We start from the raw sequence: 19,541 nt of genomic DNA on the forward strand, positions 1-19,541 counted from the left end.
GCCCTGCCATGCACAGTCAGCCGTTATAGGCTAGAGACCCTCAGATGCCCTCACATGCCCACTTCTCCTAACTCTGTGCTCCCGTTTGCTTGGGACACCCTGGGCTGAGGCTGAGGCAGGGAAAAGCCAGGGGAGCCCCTCCGAGAATAAACCACATCTCTTTTTCGGGGTGGGACTAGCAATGTACTTTATAGGACCCAGGCTCGAGAGGAAAATGTGGAGCTCCATTCAAAAATTGTGAAGAACTTCAAGACAGTGAGATCGCATGTCTTGGAGCTGGCCCTGTTCGGGGGTTTGGTTTAATGAACATTTACTAAGCCCCTGCCGCTCTGCTCCATGGCTCTCGGGGCTCTGCCACCTCAGAGAGCCTGTCTCAGTCACTGAAGATACGGAGCTGAGGCGCCCCAATGTGAGCACCCGAATACGGACAAGGGACTGGACCACCCCTCCCCCTGGTTGATTTAGGCCCTCCAAGGATAGTGTTGCAAACAGTCCCAACCCGCACACCCAGCCTTCAGACCTCTCTGAGCTGCAACCTCTGCGATGCCCCCAAAGGGTCTGTGGGGACCACCTAGTACAGGGGTGAGCAATCAGCCCCTCCTCCCCTTGCCTCCCGACCCCCACTGATGGGGCCCCGAAAAGAGCTCAAGGGGCTCCCATCTGGCTCTACCTTGGATAGGTATGACCTGGGGCAAGCCAATTCTCCTCTCTGGGCCTCAGTTTCCCCGTCTGTCAAAGGAGAGGACTCTAAGACCTTTCCAGACCTTAAGTTCTAAGTCTCCTGGGGTAAGAATATGGGAAAGCTTTTTCCTAGAAGAGACAGGGCTTCCAAAGAAAAGACCTTCCCTAGTCAATCTGGGGAGGAGGAAGTTTTCTCCCCAGAACCCAGGAAAACCAGCTGCTCCCCAACTCCCAGTTCCTGCTCCCCTGTCCTCTCTCCAGTCCTTCCCTTCTTCCTTGCCTTCCACCGCCTGGCCTGGGAGCCAGGGGTTCTGGAATAGTCAATGACTGTGGGAGGAGGGGAGAAGCAAGCAGACCCTGCTGGCCAGGCAGGGGCCTTCTCCCTGCTGCCTTTGCAAGAGGCTCGGCATAATTGCACTGCCTGTCACTCCCGAGTCCTGCTATCTGTCTCTCAGGCTGACCCTGCGCACCCGCCATTATATTGGTTCCTGTTGGGGCTACAGAACCTCATTACTTATACATGAAGCCGGGAGATGCAGGCTGCGCTAAGGGGAGATGAACCTCCTACTAGGTCTCCTGTCCCACAGCCGGGGCTTTTCGGAGCTGCCTCCGTGGTGTTGGGTTGGGACGGGCAGCCAGCAGCTGCTGGTCTGAAGTGGGGAGAGAAGGAGGTCCAGGGCTGAGCAGGTCTCTGGAGCCCCCAGGCACAAAGCCCAGACTTTTCTGGAGAAGGAATATGTGAAAACCTGACTGTGACTTGGGTGCTTGGGTGCTCTGCCCCCCTTAACCCCATTCACTTCTCCTCCAGATATGGGGCTGGGGGAGGGGGTCCTAAAGAGGGTTCCTCACCAGCCTCTGAGACCCAGCCAGACCAAGGAATCCTAATCCCAGGCTGGTTCAGTCCACTGAGGTGTGTCCTGGTCCTTCACCCCAAATCACAACACAACTTGAATTCTCCCGTACTTTCTGACCAAACGTTCCCTCTCCAAAGGGGGCTGAAATTATGGAGGCTTTTCCCATGGAGGATCTGGAAAAGTGTCTGAGTTAAAAGGTAATAAGGGGATTTTAAATATTTTAATGGATGTCAATGGAGAGTTTTTCTTTAATAGGAGAATCGCAGCGTCTCGGGGCTGCCCTGGACAGTTCTCCAGTGCAGAGAAATACATGAAAGCCCTAAAAATGTGATGAGACTTCCCTAAAGACACATGGCAAGTTCACCGCCTACCAGCCTAGAGAGCCAGCCTGTCTCCTGCTCCTAGCTCTCCATCCTGCCCAAGCCAGGACCCGAGGCCAGTGACTTCGACCCAAAACCAAAAACATGCCTTTTATACAACTGGACCTTGATCCAAGCCATTCTTTCTCACTCAAGTGCCTTTGCTTGATTTTCCTACCAGGTACGTGCCTGTTGGGCTGGTGGTAAAGAGCCCCTACCTGGGGTCAAACAGACTTGAATTCTAATCCTCTCTCTCTCACCAATTGTGTGATCCCAAGCAAGTTACTTCTCTGAGCCATCACATCGTCATGTCCAAGGCGAAGATGATGGTGTTTATTCCCTAGCCTTCCAGGGAGGAGTAAACGAAATACAGTTTGTACATCTGTTCCCAGGTGATGGCAAAAACATTCGTCCATCTTCACTCATTTCATAAAATTTCAAGATCCTTCTAGAAACCTGGAAATTCCTGCTCCCCACCCCACCCCTATCCCATCAAGATCAGGCCACAATCAGGGTCACCTAGATCACTGCAACTTCCTCCTACCTCATCTGTCCATGATACTTACTCAGTTTTAACCCCTCCACCTCACAGCAACCAGAGTGATCCTTCTAGTCTGAAAAATCTGATTATATCACTCACTCAACACCGCTCAGTAGTTTCTAATGGCCCTTAGGATGGATGATACACTCCTTGTCACAGCCCACAATGTCCTACAAGCTGTTCCCTAGGCCTGGAATAATCTTCGTGCCCTCCCTCTTAACTCCACCTCAGGTGGCCTCCCTCTTCAACTTGCCGATCTTTCATCAGGGCTTAACTTGATGTCATCTCCTCCAGGAAGCTTCCCGTGATTGCCTCCCTCCAGCTGAATTTAGCTGACCTTCCTGCATGCTCCTATAGCACCCCACATGTTCCCAGGCAGCTTGTCAAGCTACACAAGCAGTTGCTTGTCCAGGTTCCTGTCATACAGTGTAAACTACAAAGGGTCATAAGCCTTTGCATGCTCATCACTTTGTCCTGTGATAACAAGAGATGTGGTGGACAGTCAGTTAATATGAGCTTATAGGATGAATGGAAGTTGGATGCCTGGGTACATAGACAGAGGGAAAAAAGTGACACCTCCCCTGTGAAGTCTTCCTGGAGTCCTCTGGGCATGGAGTTTTTCATCTGTGCTTCATAAAGCCTAATGCAAACCTCCTCTCAAGCCTTATTTTTTTCTCAGCTATAAAAAGGGGAAAATAACACTGCCTACCTCATGGGGTTACTGATATTAAATGATATAAGCCATGTAATAGTTTTAAGTCCAGGATAATAGGTTGTTAAATTTGAATAAGATAATCCACTTAAAGCGCTTAGAACAAGATCTTGCCCTTAATAAGTGCTGGGAGAACGTTAATAACTATCATAACATTTACCGTTGCTTGCTGCCTAAGTCACTTGTCAAAGAGCGAGCTCCTCAGGGGTATGGTTTAGGTCTTCCTTTTGGGGGGCACACCAGCCCAACCACACCACATTCCCTCTCAAGGAGGGGACAAATGAATGCAAATTTCCCAGCCTGATGATTCAGGGCACAGCACCCCCGTCATCACTCACAAACTCAGACACACGCTAACACAAACCGTCTCTTACACATTCACACCCACTCACATTCATTCAAAGAACCCCAAAATACCACAGAGCAGCCACCTGGTTTCCTAAAGTCAGCCATGTGGAAATGAAGAATCTTACTCAATTTACCGCACCCTCCACACACCACGGCCATGCCCAGCACCCTCCCCAAAAACAACAGGGGCTGTAGGAGCGAGGGGGCTCCCCTCACGGGAGGGAAAGCAAAGCTGGGTCTTCAGCCCCCAGCACGGCAACATCGCAGCCAGGGAAAATGCTGTTCTCCATCCCTTCCATCAGGGCTCATCTCTTCCCCCTTCTGTAAACCGGGTCCTTGGCCTTGGCAGGTGGTTGAGGAAAAGGCCAGAAAGCCAGAACACCTGGGATCTTTCTTCACTCATCTAGTCTTGTCTCTGAATCTGGAAGCATAGGCCATTGTCCTCCTATCCTAGTGCCAAGCACAGCAACCTAAGGAAGAAGTTCTTCCTTAGGAAGAAGTCAGGAGAAGGAGACCCAAGGCCTAGGGTGGTGGAAGGGACTTCTTAGCCTGGGGATGAAGTAATTATATTAGCCACCATTTACTGGCCTAACCAGGGTCAGACACTGAACCCAGTGTTTCTAATACATGATACTTTGTTGAATTCTCACAACCCTTTTTCCGGAGGAGGACCCTTGAGGCGCTTCAGGTTAGACTATCCTAAACTCACCAGCGGGGACTGGCACGCAGATATCTAATTCCAGAATCCTCAACTACCAAGCTCTAGCGAATTTGGGGTGGGTGGAGTGGGAGGACTGGGAGGGTCCTCAGTCAGTAAACGGGAGGGGGGGCAGGGGGACATCCCCCAAGGCATCGCTGGTCCCCCAATCGGTCAGGTCCTCACTTCCCCCAAGGAAAAGGGGCGCCCTACACAGCGGTGGGGGTTCGTCTCTCCCCGGGGTCGGGGCGGGGGGGGGGGCGGCCTGGGCGGGGCCGAGGTGGGGCGGGGTGTGGGGGGAGATGGGAGCCGGTGGCCCAGGCTCACAGGCCAAGATGGCTGTTAATTAAAGTGTTGGCACAAGCTCCTCTCTGCAAAGTTTGAAGCCGTTATTTTCCACTCCAGCGAAGCGGGGAGAATCCGGCTGGGCTGACAGAGACGCCACACCGCGCCAGGGAGCGGGCGCTCTTTCGGGGGGCGGGGGGCAGGCCGCCTCGCCGCGCGGAGCTCGCCCCACGGACTCGGCAGAGCCCGGGTTGGGAGGGGTGCGGGCGCTCCCTCCTGGTCCTCCGCCTGGGGCGTCCGCCGCACTTTCCCGGCGGGTCCTGGGAGGGTTGTGGGTGACAGCCGAGTCCCAGCTGCACAGCAGCGGAGAGACCCATGTACGTGAGAACCTGGGGGGAGGGGGACTGTGCAAATCACACGCTAAAGGCCGCGCAATTGTCCCTCGGGTCACCAGCCTTGTCACTTTACGAAGAGACATATTGGGGGAAACCAAGGTGGGGGACAGGAGGCCGGCTGACAGCTGAAGATGACTCTTTCGGAGTTTGGGAGGTCTAGCTCCTCAGACAGCCTAGCGCCCCCCTCCTCCCGGACTTAACACTTTCCTCCCTTTGGGCATTGAACGTACCTGGAGACCCAGTCGCGCTTGGGTTGGAAGGGAGTCGGGCTGCCGGTTTGAATCCCGACTCTACCACTTATTAGTTGTGTGACTTTGGGAAAAATCTCTTCACTTGCCAGAGCCTCAGCTTTCCATCTGTAAAATGAGAAAAACGATGGGCTTTACCTCTAGGGCTTGGTGTGAAGCTCCAGTGTGTTCATGTATGTAAAGCATTCAATACAGAGCCTGGCACACATTAAGCCCTGAATAAATGCTATTTATTGAATTGATTTAACTCCCTCCTTGGTGCTCGGGGGTCCCTCCAACTGGGTTCTGCCATCAGAGTCCTCTCTCATAGCCCTTCATTTGATATCCTCATGTCCTTTTCCTCCTCCCAGTGCTGCGTGGGATAAGCAGTCTCATCTTAGGGTAGAGAAAGCCAGAGAACCATAAGGACGGTTGTGACCAGTCAGCACCGGGAGAGTGGGAGGTGGGAGGGGGGCCTCTCAGAAGAAAAGGAAGAGGCTGGAGGGTCATCCTTTAGCTGCAGCCAAAGGCCTCTGGAGGCAGAGCCCTCCTTGGTGGGCTGGGTAAAGGAGGGTGAAGGAGAACAGTGGGGCAGCATGAGCAGGGCCTCAAATAATGTGACAAATATTTTGATGGAAGCAGACACATTTCCGTTTATGCAAGCTAAACACTTTACTGCACTTGAGGAAGAGGGGGGCCTCATGCAACCTGATGGGGAGAAAAGGCAGGGGGCTGCTGAGGAGGCCAGGGTGGTGGAGGAGCTGAGGGGCTGGGTGAAACCAGTCTCCCCTCTTGGAGGCTGGAAAAGGGAGCTACCACCCAGGGACTGCTTGTATTGGTCAGGATGAAGAAATGAAGTGGGATCCATGCCCACTTTCTTAGGGCCCTCATTTCTCCCTTGTCTAAAAGCAGGGACAACCGAATTGATCAGAGGAAAATGGAGGACCCCCTCCCCCGGAAAAAAGCAGCCTTGTCTGGCCTGGAGCTCGGTGAGTAAGGGGCAGAGGCAAGATGGCATGCCTAGAAGATCCCGCCCCTCCTGGAGGAAGACAGGGCCAGGGAACAGCCAGGATCCAGAAAAGGGAAGGGGTAGCTGCTGTCAGTTACTTGGGATCTCACCGGGCACCCCGACAGGCACATGACCCCCAGATCTCCTGAATGGGTGGCCTGGGAGGGCTGAATGCAGAATGGCCCCCTCCCCATCTTCCTTTTGCCTTCTACACTTCTTCCCTCTCAGCGTCTTCCTTGTCCCTTTTTGCTCCCCACTCTATACGCCCCTCAATTGCTCTTTGTCCCCAGCAGACTGGGGAACCGTCCACCCCGGCCTCTACCCCCTGCGTGCGGTGGCCCCTAGAGCCTTCCTCTCGATTTTCTTGATTTTCTTTAAAACCAACACTCAAGGCCTCCCCTCTCCGTCTCCCTCGGCGCTCTCTAGCTCTCCCTGTGGCCCTCTTCCATTCGGTCTTTGGTCCCTACTCTCCCCTTCCCTGTAGGAAACTCTACAGTTTCTCAGACTCTAGCATCCTCCCCATTTCCGAATCTCAGTCTCTAGCTCCCTGAGTCTCCCGGCTCCACTCCGGGCTCCGGCCTTCTTCCCGCGGCCCCGCCCCCCTCGGTGGGCAGAGCCCTACCACCAGCGGCCCAATTAGGTGCCTGCCCCTCCCACAGCCCCACCCCTCGCGGGCGCCGAGCCGCGCGAAGCTGGTGGGGCGGGGCGGGGCGGAGGGGGCGGTGGCCGGAGAGCTAGGAGGCGGGAGGAGCCGGGCAGGACGCTGCCGCCGCGGCTCTCAGTCCGGCCGCGCAGCGGGAGGGAGGCGCGAGGCAGGAGCCGGCGGCTGGGCTCGGCGGCGCATCCAGCGCAGCGCGGCGCTCCGGGCCCGGCCCCATGCCCGCAGCCCCGCCGGACCGCCCTTGAGCGCGGGCGCCCTGCCCGCGCCCCCCGCCCGCCGGCACCATTGCCCCGACGGCGCGGCCGGGTGGCCCGGCGCTCCCCAGGCTCCGCGCCGGCCGGAAAACGCTGCTGGCGGCCGCTGCGGGCGTGGTGATGCTGCTGGTGCTGGTGGTGCTCATCCCCGTGCTGGTGAGCTCGGGCGGCCCGGACGGCCACTATGAGATGCTGGGCACCTGCCGCATGGTATGCGACCCCTACCCCGCGCGGGGCCCCGGCGCCGGCGTGCGGCCCGACGGCGGCGACGCCCTGAGCGAGCAGAGTGGCGCGCCCCCGCCTTCCACGCTGGTGCAGGGCCCCCAGGGGAAGCCGGGCCGCACAGGCAAGCCGGGCCCCCCCGGGCCCCCTGGGGACCCAGGTCCTCCGGGTCCTGTGGGGCCACCCGGGGAGAAGGGTGAGCCGGGCAAGACCGGCCCTCCCGGGTTGCCGGGTGCAGGAGGCAGTGGCGCCATCAGCACGGCCACCTACACCACGGTGCCACGCGTGGCCTTCTACGCCGGCCTCAAGAACCCTCACGAGGGTTACGAGGTGCTCAAGTTCGACGACGTGGTCACCAACCTAGGCAACAACTACGACGCGACCAGCGGCAAGTTTACGTGCAACATTCCCGGCACCTACTTTTTCACCTACCACGTCCTCATGCGCGGCGGCGACGGCACCAGTATGTGGGCGGACCTCTGCAAGAACGGCCAGGTGGGCCCGGCGGGGGCATGGGGCTGGCCTGGGGGCAGGGCACCCAGGGAGCCCGGGACGTATGGGTACCAGCGGGCACAGGTGGAGACCCTACAGCGGCCCCGCTTAGGCATCACATGCGGGAATGGTGGACCAGTTGGCACTAACTCCTCGGCTCCTGGGCACTGGCTGCAAGGCAGACGCTGCTGGGCATCCTTGCGCGCGGCATGGAAATGCGGGAGATAAAGCCAAATAATCAGAGCGCAGCGTTCCCAGGGGCGCGGACTGGTGCTTGGGGGCTTGGCCCTTGGCATGCGCTATCTGGGAGCTGGGACTGTGGTTGATACCAGCGGGCGATTAGGGGAGGGCAAAGATGGGCTCTGAGGAAAGGCAGCCTCTGGCGCCCGCGGGCGTCCAGGCGCACCGCTAGGCGCGCAAGCCGAGAAAGCAAGACGTTTTGGGCACAGAGGCAAAGGGAGCCAGGGGCGCAAAGCCTTAGCTGCAGTACAGCCTCTGGCCCTGAGAAGGGACCCCTGGGCCAATCTGACACCCTTGCAAAAACCGGGGACATCCCAGTGGCTGCCCGCTGCGTTAGAGCTGCAGGCACAAGAAAGCAGCCTGGGGGGAAAAGTTTTTCCTCCTGAGGCGGGGCAAAGAGGTGGAAACTCCCCCTCCCTGGATCATGCAGCTGCAGCTCCTGACTCCTGGAGTGTCTGGGGATCCTCTTCGTCCCCTATCCCCATCTCAGAGACTCAAGCCTGCACTCAGATCGGGGAACTGGGGAGGTAGTGCATGGCGCTCTCGGAAACTGCTGCCTCCCCCGCCTCCCGGACAAACCGGGACCTAACCCTGCCCCAGGGTGACAATTTTGCCCAGCTCCCTTCCCTTTTGATACACCCTCCCTTTCCAGTGCTCCTAGACCACGGTGGCCTAGGGCACTCCCCGCTCATGGGGGTGGTGTGGGGGGGGTGAGGCAGAGCATTCCTGTGGAAGGAGACTAGCAAGGGTCTGGAGTAAAGCTAGGAGGTGGGAGTTGGGAAGGAATCTCCCACGCCTGGGACCCAAGACCCTATTGGAACCCTTCCCACTGCAGTATTACCCTGAGGCAGAGCCTGGCTTGGGGGTGGGGGAAAGGACAGGCATGGGAGTCAGCACAACGATTACAAGGCACCTGTAAGTCTACCCCCTCTTCTTTTTCTCCTGCCTGCCTCTTTTCCTACTCTCTCTTGTCCCTGGCTCTCTCCTGTGTCCACCAGTCCTATCTGCCTCTCTGGGGTTTCTGGCCTCTTTCCCTGGGCTTCACACCCCTCTTTATTCCTTGAGTGTCTCTCTCCCACTTGTGTCTGTCAGGCTTCCTGCATCTCTCCTCTTTGTCCTTGGTTCCTGACCCAATGGGAGGCCTCAGTGTCCAGTGAGGGCTCACTCAGCAGACAGCCCCATGATTCCTCTTATTAATCACCTATAAGGGATGCAGCAATGTCACCTTCATCAATGGAATGTCTTCCTTTCCCAAAGAAAGTTTGGGCTGGCCCCGAGCTGAGGTTTCAGGGGGCTGAGGGCCCATTTTGCCCGGAGAGGGAGCTGGTCACCAGACCCCCAGTAGGCCCTAGACCTTGCACGACCTGGGAAGGTTGCAACAGGGCCCTAGAGATGAGGCCAGAGGTGGCCCCGCAGGTGATGTGTGCTTGGACAGGGGCACTTGCTTTAGTCACTGGGAGGTGAAACTGTCTCAAAGGCTCTCCTTTCCCCGTCAGCAGGGGCAAGGCATTCACAGAGCCTCACAAGGAGGTACTCACGGGAGATGGGACCCCAGGATAGTAGGAAAAAGCAGGTGGCTTTAACTAACAGTTTCACAGACCCAGCATTTTAACAGTTACTCAAACCATCCCCTCCACACACAAAAAAGGGGGCCTACACCCCTTTCCCCTACATCCTTTCTGACTTGTCTTTCCAGATAGCTCAAGAGACTCATTCAATCTCACGAGTCATCCCCCATATTCATTTTGAACCCTACTGGGTGCCAGGTTTGGAGCTAGGTAGCAGGGGGCAGCTCCACCTGCCCTCCGGGATCTCACGGTCTGTGCAGGGGGGATAGTGGTAACCACACAACAACACACCCCAGCAATTAGTGTGTTAGAGGAGGACTGGGAGCCCAGCTGGCAACTCCTGTCCCCAAACGTGTTAGCTGGAGGGAATGATTCAGTGGGCCCTGCCCCAACTCAGACCAACCTGGTCAAGGGAAAAGACGTCGAACCCGGGGCTGTCCCCAAGATAAGGAGACATGTCTAGAGAGAAAATAAGAAGATCAAGTGTAGGAAAAGTCTGCCTTAGAGGTAGAAGAGGACATTCAAGTGAGCAGAGAAAGAAGGACGGCCCTGGGCAATGGATGGGAACAGAACAGAGGGGCTTCTGCCTCAATTGACTTCAAGACCAGAGGCAATGCTGGGCTCTGTGCTTTTCCTTTTTGGCTTCCCGCCTGCAGAAATTGTTCCCTGGCAAGACAGGGGGAGGGGACACTACCTTCCTGCCTGGTACAAGGCCCCCCACCCCCCTCATCCTTGCCACCAGTCCCTCTCCCTAAGGGGAGCCTGAGTCACCACTGCACAGCCTGATGGCACCAAGCCCTGGTCATTAGGACATGGGATTTGAGGAGCCCCAGGAAGGGGCTCTAGGTTGGGGGTTACCTGAGTGAGGTAAGCTCCCTGCAGCTGCCTCAAGGGTCCCCAGTTCAGATGGGTCAGGGAAGATAGGAAACTAATAAACTGGGCCGGGAGAGTGGACTGTGTGGGAATGGGCCAGGGCCCATTTGCACCCATTGCCAGGGTGCAAACCATCCAGGGCAGGGGCTTTGGGAAGGTGTGTGTATTACAAATGGGGAAGGGCTCAGACAGCAGAGCCTGGGGAGGGGGAGCGTAGTGTATGAGTTGAGGACTCCCGTGGAAAGGCCTCACTGGAGCCCAGCCTGGCGCCCGACAGTGGGAGAGAGGCTCCTGCTGTCCTTTTCTAGCCTTGAATACCTTTCACGGTGCAGACCCCTGTGCCTAGCACAGTAGGGACCCGGTCAATGTGTGACAGCACGTGTCCCCTGCGAGCCTGGTGGGCTGCCTGTGGGAGCCCTTCCTGCACCTCTGACACCCCAGCATGACCCTGGGGGCAGGGGCATGCTTCCTGGGTTCTCCCCCTCCTCCTGCCAGGGCCCTGGTCAGACCACTGCCTCAGTTTCCCTTCCGGCAGCACTCGCGGAGGTGATTCTACAGCGCCCCCTCGAGACAAGTCCCAGACTTGCTTTCCTGCTTCCATGGCAACCTCCAGTCTCCAAATTTCCCCTTTGCCCCCAGGAGGAGTTGGATGCCTCCACCGTTTCCAGTCGCAGGCAGAGAATCAGGACCCCTGGGTTCTGTTCCTGGATCCCCCACCGTCTAAGGATGGAGGAGCATAAATTCTCCCTGCCTCCATGGATAATTAGGATAATCACAGCAACAATCATGGTGATGAATAAATAATAAACATAAGCGTAACTGTTCTGACGCCTGTCACATCACCAGGAGAACCCCGATGACAGATGACTCTATTCTGATGGATTTGGCTATTAAGAAGCACATTGTTTTAATGAGTTAAGGCTAAATTAATCTGGGTAATAAAAATAATTGTTATTAGTAGTAATTTATTAGCAAAGATAATGAAATGCATGCGTAATAATAAATACTACAAGGATTAGGGCCCAGGGAACAATACAGAAGTTGGTTGCTTGCTTTGAGCGCTTGCCTAGTAGCACAAAAGCCCCATCAAGATTAAAATTTTTTTCTTCACCACCAAAGGCTTTTATAAAGGTTGCAGTGGTGAGGCGGGATCTTCTTATCCATTTTCTAAATAGAAAAACTGAACTTCTAGACAGACAGCGCCTTCCCCTTGTTTGATTTTCTCTCCCTTTGGCTGAATTGTGAGCTTTCCTAGCTAAGTGCCCCCCAAACAGTGCCTTCCCTGAGGGGAGGGAAGGGGCTGGAAGGATCTGGACTTTAAATGGCAGACCGCATGCAAATGAATTGAGTCCTCCTGTTGCGACGTATTGCTGAGTCAGCAACTGTGGCCCAGCGGACCTGGCAATTCTGCCTCCCGCCCAGGAAGGAGATGGGGCCCTTCCCCTTATTTGCCTGTGGCCAGGCCAGGCTGTCAGTCCTTGGGGGAGAGCTGCCTTTGCGGAAGGGGCAGGGTGGAGAGGGGCTGATGAGGAGGCAGGCTGAGAGAACCCCCCCCAACACAAGCCTGCACCTTGAAGATGGCCCCTCTCTTCCCGTTCTCCACCGAGGCTATCCTGGAGAGGCCCCATCCTATGGCTCAGACCTTGGGTTGCCTCAGTTGTGGAAGAGACATGCCTGGAGGGAATTTGCCCACCGCCACCGCCCACCCTCAATATCTTATGATTATAGTCAGAGCCCCCAAGAGTGACAGCAGGCTTCACACCTAAAGGCTGGGGCTCTCTTATTCTACATCCTGCCTGTCCCTCCCCTCCCCCATCAAAACAAGGACCAGCAAGGATATCAGATCAGACTGAGGGTCACAGAAAGATGTAAAACCTGGATTTCTCTTCTTCCCACCTACTTTCTTTCTACCACCCTGGGGTGAGAGATAAGAGGAGCCAGAAGTCCTCTGTCAGGGGGCTGGGGGGAATAGTCACGGGCTATGTAGCAATAGCTCTTTGGAGACCAGGATGCAGGCTCAAACTGAGCCTTGGAGGGGAAATAATTACCAGGACTTCCCTCTCACTGCTCCACTGTGAAAGACTCCAGAATGAACTACAGACGAGGAGTTGAAAGATTGGGTTCTGGTGTTAGGGTGGTTGCTTAGTAGCAGTCTGGCGTTTGTCTAGCCACCTGGCCTTTGGGGCCAAGGAGCACCCTGTGTCCATCCACTGATGCAAGCACAGGTGGGTATGGCTGAAAAGTAAAGCATTATTGCTACAGTTAAAGCAGAGAGGAAGGAATGATAAGGAGGAGATGGTCCTCCATCAGCTGGTATTTCAGAGAATTCCTCTTTGCAAGGAGGGCGGTCCAGGCTGGGACATCCTGGAGGCATTGTTGAGGGCCTCAGCAGGTCAGAGGGGAAGACCTAGAAGCGTTAAGGTGGCCAACTCCACCTCGATTCCTAATTCAGATCCAGATGACACCAGCCCTAGAAATCCAGAGCTCCTCTAAAACCCGGTCCCAAAACACACAGTTAGCATTGGAAAGGGGTGGGGGGGGGGGGGGATGATGGGAGAGAAGCCGGCTGACAGCTGAAGGCGGGGCTTTGAGGGCCTCCAAGATCCGCCGCCCCCCACCCTCCCATGGCTGCCGAACCTCTGACAGTCCCCCTCCCTCCCCGACCCTACTTCTCTCCCTCCTCCCCCCTACCCTCTCACACACACCACCCCTAACCGCCCCCCGCAGGTGCGGGCCAGCGCCATAGCCCAGGACGCAGACCAGAACTATGACTACGCCAGCAACAGCGTGATCCTGCACCTGGACGCGGGCGACGAGGTCTTCATCAAGCTGGACGGAGGCAAAGCGCACGGCGGCAACAGCAACAAATACAGCACATTCTCGGGCTTCATCATCTACTCCGACTGAGCTCCCCGCGCCCCTCTCCGTCCCGTATCCGTCCGCCCACACCCCTGTCCGGGGCTCCCCTCCCGGCTGGCTGAGGACCACCCAAACCCTCTCTGCCCAGCCCCGGCTGGCGGCCCATCCCGGCTATGACGCCCCCCGGCCCGCCCTCACCACCGCCCGGGCCGAAGGCTAGGCTCTCCTGCCCGCTCGCCGCAAAGCCGGGTCCAGAGCGCGCCCCGCCCCGGTCCGCCGGAGGCGGTGTCTGCAGCCCTCACCCCGGCTCGCGCTGTACATTTGTACTATAGGACTGTTTATGGCCCACCCTGCTCGCCAGCCGGTCCCAGACTGGGGACAGGTCTCGGCGGGGACCCTTCCCGTGCTCGGATGCGCTGCCCTCCGGCTCCGGGGTGGCACCTCCTGGGAGAGGGGTGGGTTGGGGCCGGATTGCGTCCCAGCACCTGCTAAAGCCCCAGCCCGGCTGCGCCCCGTCTGACCAAAGCTCTAATAAAAACACTTCCACCCCGCTGGCTTTGGGTCTGTGCCCTGGAGAGGAGTTGCAGAAGGAGACCACAAACCCTGCCCTCTTCCAGAAAGGAAAGGGGTCTGACGGAAGTTTCCCATGGATCTGGGGGCAGCCAGGTGCTAGAATCTGAGCTGCTCCAGCCTGGGCAGCAGAAATGGGAAGCAGCCCAGTTCCATCATCACCTTCCATGGAGGAAAAGTTCCATTTGTTTGTCCTTGAAAGCGCCATCAGCAAGGTCTAAACTGGGACACCCCGGTTCTCAGTCCAGTACCACTGTGTGTGATCTTGGGCAAGTCCCTCTTCTTTCAGTTCTGGGTTAGTGACAGCAATGACAGGAACACACTTTGCACCGAAAACTGGTTGACTTTGGCCCAGACGCTTCACCTCTGGGCCTCAGTTTTCTCATAAAATATAAGTGACAAGACTCACCTTGCGTGACTGAGGATTCTAGAGGTTTCATGTCTGTGTCCAATAAACGCAGCTTTTATTATTTCTACGTCACTGAAAGCTCGCACAGCGCTTCCAATAATGGCATCTCGCTCAACCATCCCAAGAGCCCTGAGAGGCTTGGTGAGTAGATTTTGATCTTCTTCCAGGGAGGTCAAATATCTTGCTTTGTGTGACATAGTCACTAAGTTCTGTGACTGCACTCGAATCCCAGAAGCCCGGCTCCAGACAACACACCGAGTTCTCCTTGTCCTGCCCCAGCCGACCTCCCCTCCTATAACTGGGACCCTCAACAATTGCCATTAGGACATTGCTAAATAATAATAACTAATACTCAGGGACACCTGGGGGACATAGTCGGTTAAGCACCCGACTCTTGGTTTCAGCTCAGGTCATGATCTCGGGGTCCTGGGATCGAGCCCCACATTGAGCCCTGGGTATGGAGGCTGCTTGGGATTCTCTTCTCCCCCTCCCCCTGCTTTTCCCTCCCCCATTCTGGCTCATGAGTGCCCTCTCACTCAAATAAATGAATAAATCTTAAAAAAAAAAAAAAAGAAGAGCTAAGATTTAGAGAGTACCCAGTCTGTGTCAGGCACCACATGACAACCTTATGGATACTATCTCATAGATATGTAGGTGGGGTGGGGTGGACTGGCAGGAAATGCTCCCATGTCCAATAACATGGGCACTGTTATCTTACCCATTTCAGATCGGGAAACTGAGAGAGGTTAATAACTTGCCAGGGTCACAGAGCTAGGAAAAGGCCAATGTCAGTATTTGAACCAAAGACCTTGCTCTTCCTGGGGATGCCATACTTCATAAAGATTTGGGATACTTAAAGCAGAATTGGGGAAGAATGGCTTTGAGGCAGCTCTGTCCCTGCTGGGCCCAGCCCTTCCACTCCCACCCCCGCCCTACAGAAGCTTGGTGTACTTACAGGCATCTGTGCTGGGCAGCAATCCTGGGGTGAGCCTCTTGGAGAGTCCCAAGGCTCTACATTGAGGAAAAGTCCCATCTGGCCTCCCCTCCCCCAGCCGGCTCAGCTAGAGAGACAGGAAGGAGGGGTGGCCTCCTTCCTACTGAGGCCCCATGTATGGACCCTTGTCATGGCTGGCAGTCTTGAATGACTTTCTTTATTCTCCCTTCTCTCCCCTACTTCCCCCTACTGCCAGCTGTGGCCATTTAATAAAATTAGCTTAATGCTTGTTCCTTCCCTGTGGGGTCTGGAGATTGAAATCCGCGGGTCCCCACAAACCCAATAAAACCCCTGGCAGGTCTGGCTGGAATGAGAGTCTCCTCGGGAAAAGTGATTAGATTAGAAGGCGCTTCCCCCTGCCCCCAGTGCCACCCACAGCCCCCTGTCATTCTTTAATGGCCACATTGGCCTGGAATCACACAGCCACATGCCTGGGAGGGCTCCCCACCCCTTCCCAGAGACAAGGACTGGTCTGGGACCTCTGCTACAGTAAAAAGCGTGTTAATCATTTCTGTAGGGAGTGCCTGGCTGGCTTGTTTGCTTTGATTTCTGGTGACCAGAAGATCCTCATGTCATTTTGAGAGATGGGCCTCATATCTCTATTTTGCAGATGAGAAAATCACAGTCTGATGAAAATCTGTGACTTGCCCATGGTCATGCAGCAAGTGTGTGGCATAACTAGGACTGGACTGAAGCCAAGTGCTTTTTTTTTTTTCCTTTGCAGGGCACCTGGAATACCCAAAGTCACTCAGGCAGCAGCATCCCAGCCACAGGGGAACCATTAGGAAAGTGTCTCCCCCATCAGACAGGGCATCCCCAAGGGCAAAGTCTGTTTTGTTTTGTTTCCCCTCAGACTTGAGATACCTGAGGGCAAGGACTGTGTCTTCACCATCAGAAATGGGAAGCTTCCTGAAGGCAAGATCTCTGTGCCCTCCATCAGACTGGGGGTCCTTAAAGACAGTGTTTTTGAGCAAGTAGAGGGTAAGGTGTATATCTCCACTAAGACCAGGATTGGGGGGGGCGTTCCTAGATGCAGAGATTGTGGCTTTCCTCTCAGTGGCTCTGAGGGTAGATACTGCTTTTTCTATTAAACGAGGGCATTCTAAATCAGCCCCTGGGACTGGGGGTTCCCTGAAGGACAAACTCTGTCTCTTTATCCAGCTAGGGAGGACTCTGAGAGCAGGAGCTGTGTCTCCCCTCAGATTGGGGGCTCCCGGAAAGCAGGGCCTGTGTCTCTCCTCCTTCTCAGTCAAGGGCTTTCTGGAACAAGATCATTCCAGGAGGGCAGGGCTGGCTGGGTGGTAGAAAGGAGGCTGTCCAGGCAGAATGGCGGTCCCACTCTGGAGGAAGGAAGAAAGCTCCCCAGACTGCCTCCCCTTTAGAAAGATGTGTGATTAATTAATGAATAATGTCCTGCCAGGGGGTGCGAGGATGGAGGTGGGACTGGAGCTCACCCACACAAGGAACGGTAGGCCATCCTGTGCCCAGCGAGCTGCTAGCCCTAGGGGCTGGGGCTGCCCTGCTTTCTGGGGTCATGGGCACCAGAGGGGATAGCAGGAGCCCACCGCTGGGGACTGTCCTAATTGGATGACTTTGCAGGACGGCAAGGCAGGTGCGCTCAGCTCGCCGCATCAGCTTGCTACAAACACATCTGCCATGGTGAGGTCTGGGGGTTAATTGCCTCCCGCCTCACTCCTGGTAACCGATATTCCATTTACTGCTCGGAGGGGGAGCTGCCCGGAGAATCAATCCCGGACAAGCATCCAGGAGACAGGGGAGCTGCGGAGGCATGGGAGCTGTTTCCCCGGAGGATCTCTGAACGCCAGAGGAGGCAGGAGGCAAGGGCCCAGAGAAGACAGCCGATTGCTCCAGGCTCCCAGCGCCTCACCTGCGTTCTCGCGACCCTCACAGGACCCCAAGGGCCAGGAAAAAATCCCAGGGGTCCAGAGGCCGCACTACCCCAGCTAGCTGTGCTATTTCCCCTGCCCTGGTTCCTTCAGCATTTATTTATCTGAGTGCCCCCATAAGCTGTAGCAGGTTAGATGCTGTTAATAAGATTATTTTCACAAGCAATGAAGGTATATTTGAAAAGCGGAACTGGAGGTGTGAGCTCCTCGCTCCCTTCCAGGTAACAAACCTTAAAATCCTACAAATGAGGTGATAATAAAGTGGAAGTGAAGAGTCTGCACATGTGGGGAACTGGGAGGGGGAGCAGGGTTCCTGAGAGGTGGCAGCTGGGGGCTGGAGGGAAAAAGGGGGGAACTATCTGCTTTCAACATGCTCCCCATTTGTCCCATCCACCAGAACTGAGAATCAAAACCACCAAATGGGTAACTTCTATTCCACAGCCGGGAAAACGGAGACCCCGAGAGGGAGCCAGGTTTGCTCAGGTTGGTTCAGAGACAGCAGAAAACGGTAGACATGCAGCAAGTGGAGACAGAAGAAGTGGGTTCAAGTCTTGGCCAGGCTCGGTGTTTCAGGAAAAGACATGTGACCTCTGTGAGCCCCAGTTTCCTCATCTATATAACGGGGGCCAGTCAAAATATCTACTTGAGGGGCGCCTGGGTGGCTCAGTGGGTTAAGCCGCTGCCTTCGGCTCAGGTCATGGTCTCAGGGTCCTGGGATCGAGTCCCGCGTCGGGCTCTCTGCTCAGCGAGAAGCCTGCTTCCCTCTCTCTCTCTCTCTCTCTCTGCCTTCCTCTCCGTCTACTTGTGATCTCTCTCTGTCAAATAAATAAATAAAAAATCTTAAAAAAAAATATATCTACTTGAAGGGTCGTTGTGAGATAGTGCCTTAAGAACCCGTTTTCCGGGACGCCTGGGTGGCTCAGTTGGTTAGGCAGCTGCCTTTGGCTCAGGTCATGATCCCAGGGTCCTGGGATCGAGTCCCGCGTCGGGCTCCTTGCTCCGTGGGGAGCCTGCTTCTCCCTCTACCACTCTGTCTGCCTGTGCTCACACTCTCTCTCTCTCTCTCTGACAAATAAATAAATAAAATTAAAAAAAAAAGAACCCGTTTTCCTAAGTTATAAAGCAAAATGCAAATGCATTACTAGCGTGACCACCCAAGTCCCCTGAGCCCCGTGATTTAAACATCTTTTGGTGGCACTTCAATGCCTGGGATGGCGATGATGATTGTTGAAGAAGATGAAGGTGTTCTCCCCCGGTAACCCCAAAGTGAATGTGGGGCACTAGGGAAAGGGACTGTTGGGGGTACCCAAGATGTAGAGCTAAGTGTTGAGAATAGGTGCCCTGAGTTGTCCCGTGTCCCATGTGGACTCCCCCACGCCCTCGCCTTCTGTTCTATGGCCTCCGTTTTGGGGTGAGAACACAGGGATATCTCGAGGCCGTGGTCTGCCTGTCTCTACTTGCTCTGCTTGTTCCAACATTACTGAACATCTTCAGTGGGTCAGGTCCTTGTTTGTGTGGGTTCCAAGAAACCCTCTGCCCAGTTCTGCTTCCCTTCCTTCTCTTCCACACCTGTTCGTTCCAACACCCCAGTAAACTTCCTGCCCCTGATCCCCACCTCAGAGTCTGCTCCACAGAGGACCCAACCTGTGACACCTGCCCCCGATCTCATCCATTTTCTAATCCCTTCTGCCAGTTTTACTGAGGACCTATTATGTGTCAGGCCTGAAGCTAATTATCCAAAGGGTGATCACATCTCCTACCTCCCACCAATTTCTACTGTAAAATCCACAAATTTCTCTGCATCTGGGCCTCTCCTCTCCCCCCATTGCCTCCATGGGAGAGCGGTCCCCCCTTCCAAGTCCCAGCCTGCCCCTGTGCTCTGCATCCAAGCCCCTCCTCCCCCAGCAGGATGACCAAATCTGTCCTTGTATGCCCAAGAAAGTCCTGGTTTTCAAACCGGAAGTCCCATATTCTGGTAAACCCCTCAGTCCCAGCTAGGCTAATAGGAGTGGTTGATCACTGTATCTCCCACCTTTTTAGGAACTTCTGATCATCACACCTCTCCTTACTCTTCAGCAGCTCCCTCAGTATCTAGCCCCTTCCGTCATTATTTACGTGTCTCCTTTTTTTTTTTTTTAAGATTTTATTTATTCATTTGACAGACAGATATCACAAGTAGGCAGAAAGGTAGGCTGAGACAGAGGAGGAAGCAGGCTCCCTGCCGCGCAGAGAGCCCGATGTGGGGCTCAATCCCAGGACCCTGGGATCATGACCTGAGCCGAAGGCAGAGGCTTTAACCCACTGAGCTACCCAGGTGCCCCACTTACGTGTCTCTTTAAAAACCCTCCCTTGACCGCACATCTCCCTCCAGCCTCTGCCTCCTT

General features: G+C 55.4%; 1 protein-coding gene across 1 annotated transcript; it reads left to right on the plus strand.

The window, feature by feature from the left end:
- The first annotated feature begins 6,864 nt into the window (after window positions 1–6,864).
- C1QL1 (complement C1q like 1) lies at window positions 6,865–13,843 on the plus strand. The gene is made up of 2 exons (XM_047708991.1): window positions 6,865–7,740; window positions 13,146–13,843. Exons 1-2 carry the CDS (start codon window positions 7,144–7,146, stop codon window positions 13,323–13,325), a joined length of 777 nt encoding a protein of 258 aa, XP_047564947.1. The 5' UTR covers window positions 6,865–7,143; the 3' UTR covers window positions 13,326–13,843.
- The last annotated feature ends 5,698 nt before the right edge of the window (window positions 13,844–19,541 follow it).

The sequence above is a fragment of the Lutra lutra genome, chromosome 16 (genome assembly GCF_902655055.1).
Source record: "Lutra lutra chromosome 16, mLutLut1.2, whole genome shotgun sequence".
Classification (NCBI taxonomy): domain Eukaryota; kingdom Metazoa; phylum Chordata; class Mammalia; order Carnivora; family Mustelidae; genus Lutra; species Lutra lutra.